This window comes from Columba livia, unplaced genomic scaffold (assembly GCF_036013475.1).
Source record: "Columba livia isolate bColLiv1 breed racing homer unplaced genomic scaffold, bColLiv1.pat.W.v2 Scaffold_102, whole genome shotgun sequence".
In the NCBI taxonomy this organism is placed as follows: Eukaryota; Metazoa; Chordata; class Aves; order Columbiformes; family Columbidae; genus Columba; species Columba livia.
In genome coordinates this window covers 326,640-332,709 of record NW_027043007.1, presented here as the reverse complement: position 1 = coordinate 332,709, position 6,070 = coordinate 326,640, and the positions used below count along the sequence as shown (strand labels likewise).

General features: G+C 59.1%; 1 protein-coding gene across 1 annotated transcript; it reads left to right on the top strand.

Annotated features, from left to right (window-relative positions):
* The first annotated feature begins 2,957 nt into the window (after positions 1–2,957).
* Positions 2,958–6,070, top strand: LOC135577559 (ubiquitin carboxyl-terminal hydrolase 36-like). The gene is made up of 9 exons (XM_065047695.1): positions 2,958–3,207; positions 3,281–3,512; positions 3,543–3,722; positions 4,054–4,121; positions 4,492–4,562; positions 4,746–4,828; positions 5,154–5,265; positions 5,554–5,694; positions 5,966–6,070. The coding sequence occupies exons 1-9, from the start codon at positions 2,958–2,960 to the stop codon at positions 6,068–6,070; spliced, it is 1,242 nt and encodes a 413-aa protein (XP_064903767.1).

The window sequence follows — 6,070 nt, the reverse complement described above, 5'->3', positions numbered from 1 at the left end:
GCACGTAGAGAAGACTTTTGTAGGGAAGACTTTGAAGGGAGCGGCCTGACTCCATGCAGCTGAAAACCTGAGAGCTGGCAGTGTGCTGAAGGGATGGGGAGAAGTGTCCTGGGCTGAACAGAAACCTGTGGATGACACAAGGTTGGAGAGATATGCTTTGCAGAGACTGGCAGGAGTCCTTCCCAGGGATGAGCGGGATGAGCTTTGGACACACGGAAAAATAAATTGGCTCTCAAGCGTGGTTTGGAATTAGTGCCACTGTCACTAGTAGCAGAAAGAGGACCGTGCCGTAAGGGAACTCCTTGTTCTTCAGGAGAAAAACTGAAGCTTTTTCACGTCCTTCCTTGTCAAAGAAGGTGTAATTCTTCAGTAGTTAGCCTCTGGCACCACAGAATCCCAGAATGTCGGGGTTGGAAGGGACCTGGAAAGCTCATCCAGTGCAATCCCCCCATGGAGCAGGAACACCCAGATGAGGTTACACAGGAAGGTGTCCAGGCGGGTTGGAATGTCTGCAGAGAAGGAGACTCCACAACCTCCCAAGACTCTACACTTGCCCTTGTTATATTTATTAAATTTTTCCCCGCCCAACTCTCCAGCCTGTCCAGGTCTCTGGATGGCAGCACAGCCTCTGGCGTGTCAGCCACTGCTCCCAGCTCGGTGTCATCAGCAAACTTGCTGACAGTCACTCTATTCCCTCGTCCAAATTGTTGATGAATATATTAAATAATACAGGCCCCAGCACTGACCCCTGAGGCACTGCACTAGATACAGGCCTCAACTGGACTCCGCCCCGTTGACCACGATTCTCTGGCTTCTTCCCTTCAGCCAGTTCACAGTCACCTCACTACCTGGTCATCTAGACCGCACTCCCTCAGTTTAGCTGTGAGGATGCTGTGTGAAATGCTTTATTTAAATCACGGTAGACCACATCCACCACTCTGCCATCATCCATCCATCTTGTTATGTCCTCATAAAAGTCAATGAGGTTGGTCAAGCATGACTTACCTTTGGTAAAGCCATGTTGACTGCCCCTAATGACCCTCTTATCCCTGATATGACTTGAGATGGTACCAAGCATGAGTCGTTCCAGCAGTTTCCAGGGGATGGAGGTGAGGCTGACCGGCCTACAGTTGCCCGGGTCCTCCTTCTTGCCCTTTTTGAAGACTACAGTGACATTTGCTTTCCTCCAGTCCTGAGGCACCTTTCCTGTTTCTCAAGACTTGACAAAGATGATGGAGAGCGGTCCAGCAATGACCTCAGCCAGCTCCCTCAGCACCTGCGGGCGCATCCCATCCGGACCCATGGATTTATGGATCTCCAGATTGCCTAACTGCTCCCTAACCCAGTCCTCATCAACCCAGGCAAACTCCTCCATGGTCCTGCCTTCCTCTGGGGCCTCAGCAGTACGGGGCTCCCCAGGACAGCCTCCGGCAGAGCAGACAGAGACAAAGAAGCATTCAGTAACTCTGCCTTCTCTGTATCTTCTGTCACCAGGGCACCCGTCTCATTCATCAGTGGGCCTACATTGCCTCTGCTGTTAGTTTTATCTGCCACATATTTGAAAAAGGTTTTCCTGTTGTTCTTGACCCCTCTCGCCAGGTTTAATTCTAGGGAGGCCTTAGCTTTCCTAGTTGCCTCCCTACACTCTCTGACAACAGCCTTACATTCTCCCCAAGTGGCCAGCCCCTCCTTCCATGATCTATAAACTCTCCTTTTCCACTTGAGCTTACCCAGCATCTCCTGTTTGACCACGCAGGTCTCCTGGTTTTGCTCTCAGGGCTATTCCTTTGTTTAAGTTATATTTAAATGATATTTAAAGATTACACCTCTTAGACAGAATTGCCTTTTTATGATGCCTGATCAATGTATTTTCTCCCTGGTTTTGGTAGGTGGCTGAGGGGTAGAATATGGTGGTTGTTTCTCTTTTAGGGTATCAGCCACCCCAGGGTGAGGCTGGGTGACATTTTGGTGAGCTGAAAACCTCCAAAGGCGGGGATCACCGAGAGTCCCCGGGTGTCCTGCTGCAGGGCAGCACCACCCGCCTGCTCAGTTTTTCCTAATGCTCCGTTCAAAGCTCCCTGGAGGGTGTTGGTGGCTGCTGCCTCTGTCCCACCAGCCGCCACTGCAGAAGGGTTTGCCTCCCCCATCATCTCCCCAAGCAGGAGTCGCTGCTTTTCCAGTGCCCTGTGTCCCCTTCAGCAGACTGAAGAGGCCCAATTGACTGTACTGCTCCACAAAGCTCAAGTGCCCCTGACCCCACCACGACAGATGTTCCTCTGGACCTTCACCCGTGTCGTGGTTTAACCCGAGCTGGCAACACAACCGCGGCAGCTGATCACTCACCCCCAACCCCTTCCCCTCCCAATAGGGGAGAGAATCGAAAGTGAAGGGAGAAATTTGGACTGAGAGAAACGCAGTTTAATAAAATGACAAAATGCTAAGAGACTTCTAGTAAATATAGATAAACCCATCATAACTCCCACGCCCTACTCCTCAGGACTGCTCAGCCGGTCACATCCCAGCCTGTCCCGGGACACCAGGTTTGCTCCGCCCCCAGCGCACACCTTGCGCCTTGGCCTTGTAAGACTTGCAGAGGCTTTTGTTGGCCAAATCCACCACGGTGTCCAGGTTCCCCTGCACTGAAACCACAGTGTGTGACCATTTAATGATTCTGGGGCGTGGCCGGGGCGCGATGACGTCACAAACAAGCCCCGCCCCCGGCAGGCTCCGCCCCTGGCGTTGCCGGGACGCGCAGGCGCAGCTCAGTCCTGTTCTGGACGCGGAGCAGAGCGGACGGCGAAGGCGAGGGGAGGAGTCAGTGGGCCGAGCCGAGCGCGAGCGACCGCAGCGAAGGGCGGGACATGAGGAGGAGGCGCGGGAAGCGTGTGTGGTGGTGGAGAGGGAGAGGCCGAGAGACCGGCGCGACCTCGAGGCGGTGGCACGTGCGGCGACACGCCATGGCGGGCACGGCGAAGCCGAGGGAGCTGCTGAAAGCGCGGCGGGACGCGGGCGAGGCCGGGGCGCTGGGCCGGCTGCTGAGCACCTCGGCCACGAAGGTGCTGCTGCACAAGATCGAGTTCCAGCCCGCCAGCCACGGCTTCTCCGGCCAGCCGGAGCTGCTGCGGGCCAAGTACCTGCTGCTCAACCCCCGCACCGAGCCCGCCGAGCACCCCCGCGGCGCTGAGGAGGGACAGCCGGGCAAGCAGGGTGGGTGCAGAGGGCCGGGGGGCTCTCCCTGCGCTGCGCAGCCCGCGGCTCACCCGCCTCTCTCTCCCCGCAGGCAGCGACCGGACCCCGGGGCGCCTCGGGGACGGCGTCCCTGCGCCCCAGAAGGGGCTGTTCCCTGCAGGGCGCCTCGCCATGCAGTGGCAGCGTGTCCAGCGCATCGGCGCCGGGCTGCTCAACCTGGGAAACACCTGTTTCCTCAACGCCACCCTGCAGTGCCTCACGTACACGCCACCGCTCGCCAACTTGTGGGGCTTCCCCCGCGGCCCACATGAGTCTGACGTCTGGTTTGGGCTCAGGGAGCTCAAACCCCGCAGTCGCTGCCCCGAGGGAGGGCGGGAGGACCTGCCTCTGTTGCAGCGCGTGCTGCGGCTGATCCCTCCCTCTCCTGCAGAGATCGCCCCGCACATCCGCTTGGGCAGGCAAGAGGACGCACACGAGTTCCTCCGTTTCACCATCGATGCCATGCAGAAGGCCTGCCTGCCCGACTGCACCGAGTATGTGGGGCCTCTGGTGGTGACAACTGCCCTTGTCTGCTGGTCCCCTGTGCCCGTGGGAGGGGACTGTGGGGTGAACGTGTCCCCCGGGCTGGGCTCATGGAGGGAGGTGCTGACTCCAGGGTCTGGGGTGGATGGCCCAGCTCTCTGCCCTTCTGTGATACAGCCGTGGGCTGCTGTCTGCCTTCTCCTGACACCTCCACCGCAGCACAGCTGCGGTTCTGTCCCCAAATCCTGTGACTGGGCTGGGTTTGGATCCTGAGGACACAGCGCTGGCCCGTGGGGGTGGCTCTTGGGGCGGGCGCTGTGTGATCCGAGCTGCCGTCTCTAGGTTGGATCGCCAGACCCAAGCCACCACCCTGATCCACCAGATCTTTGGCGGTTCCCTGCGGTCCCGTGGTGAGTGCTGGCTGCCAGGGCCTGGGCCTGTGACTCTCAGGGCTGCTGTTTCCCCGAGAGCCTTGCAGTAACTTGGGAAAGTCACTAAGCATGTGCAAATTATGCAGAGCTGCAGCTGGTCAGTCTTTTGGTATCTGTGGGCCACGAAGCTGCTGGCTGTGGGTCCCCAGCTCATTGCCACCAGCAAAGGAACCCACGTTGCCAGCTGTCCCGCAACACTTGTTGTCCCAGCACGTACAGGCTGCGAATGCTGGTGCTGCCGTCCCAGAGCCCAAACGCGGAAAAGGGCAACACGGCAGCCGCCTGCGCTGTGCTGGGGGTGGTGGTGCCGTGTTGTGCCAGGGGGTGCTCACTGCTCGTTCTCTTGCAGTGAAGTGCTCAATGTGCAAAGCAGTCTCGGACACCTTTGACCCCTGTCTGGACCTGCCGGTGGAGATCACGGTACCGGGGCAGGGTCAGGTGGGGAGGAGCTCTGCTCTGCAGGGGATGTTCCTGCAGCTGCACCGCTGCTGCTCGAGGCTGTTTAACCTGCCAGTGTCAGGCACGGTGCAGGCAAGAGGGAATCAGCTTCTGTTGTTGCGCTGCCTCCTCTGCCTGGCCCTGACCTCTCCTCTGTCCTGGCAGCAAGCCGCAAACGTAGAGCAGGCACTGGAGCTGTTTGTGAAGCCAGACCTGCTGGGCGGAGAGAACGCCTACCTGTGTGACAAGTGAGTGTGCGGGGCTGGGGCGGGAAGGGGCCGCGGGTGTGCTGGTGGGAAGCAGGAGGGCAGCTGCAGTACAGGAGGGCTTCTCTACCTGCTCCACCGCTAAACCGTGAGGTGCGTGGCTGTGAAGCCTGCGATGAAGCCTGTCACTCCTCATCTCCCCCGTCTTGAGACGGGGACCTGAGCCAGCAGACCTGGCCGTGAGCAGGTGCCCTGGAGCAGAACCCGCTCTCACCAGGGTCATTTCCGTGGGGTTTGTGGCTTGGCCAGGGCTGACAATCACCTGGGTGGTGGAACAGCGTGAACAGCTCAAGCTCTCCCTGTGCAGATGCAAGAAGAAAGTGTCGGCAACCAAACGCTTCACCATCCACCGAGCACCCAGGGTTCTCACGCTTGCTCTGAAGCGTTTTGCTGACTTCACCGGAGGCAAGATCACAAAGGTGAGTGCTCAGCAATCCAGAGCGGGGCTGTGTCCTGTCCCGAGGCCCTGCTGACCCACGCAGGGTGGGAGGTGGTTCTGTGCACTGGCGAGCTCTACCGCAGTCCTGCAGCCCTTCCCCAGCTGTGCTGTGCTGTGGTGGGAGTTTGGCTCATCCCGGCATCTTCCTCACCGTGGGCTCTGCCTGGAGAGAGTGGGTTCCCCCTCCCTCACAAGACGGGACTCGTAGTACAGCTGAGCTGCTCTTGCCATCTGCTGTGCAGGCTTCTGAGACATCCTCTCTCTGCAGGACGTGGGCTACCCTGAGCTCCTGAACATCCGCCCGTACATGTCCCAGACCAGCGGGGATCCGGTCATGTACGGGCTCTACGCGGTGCTGGTGCACTCGGGGTACAGCAGCCACGCAGGACACTTCTACTGCTACGTGAAGGTGAGCCCAGGGCGCTCTCTTGGCACCTCTCTGTGCTGGGGGTCGGCAGGAGGGTGCTCAGCAGTGGTTCGTGGTGTGGAGCACTTGGGGGTACGGGTTGTGCTCCTTCACAGGAAGTGTGGAGTTCTGCTCTTGCAGAGACCCCTCACCTGCCTGGGGTCACCTGGGGGTTTTGGGGAGCGGAGCTCTGCTGACGGGCGCTGTTCCTGCTGCTCCTCAGGCCAGGAGCGTCCCTGGACACAGCCCAACCCCGTTCTCTCTCCATCTGCAGGCCAGCGACGGGCAGTGGTACCAAATGAATGACAACGTGGTCCGCCCCAGTAACATCAAGGTGGTCCTTAACCAGCAGGCGTATGTGCTGTTCTACCTCAGGTGA

What these genes read in the sequence shown, in the direction of transcription:
- LOC135577559 (XM_065047695.1), top strand. Translation starts at nt 2,958, where the DNA reads ATGGCGGGCACGGCGAAGCCGAGGGAGCTGCTGAAAGCGCGGCGGGAC. An exon ending in CCACATGAGTCTGACGTCTG is followed by an intron (nt 3,513 to 3,542) that starts GTTTGGGCTCAG and finishes CAAACCCCGCAG; the next exon opens with TCGCTGCCCCGAGGGAGGGC. An exon ending in TGCCTGCCCGACTGCACCGA is followed by an intron (nt 3,723 to 4,053) that starts GTATGTGGGGCC and finishes TGCCGTCTCTAG; the next exon opens with GTTGGATCGCCAGACCCAAG.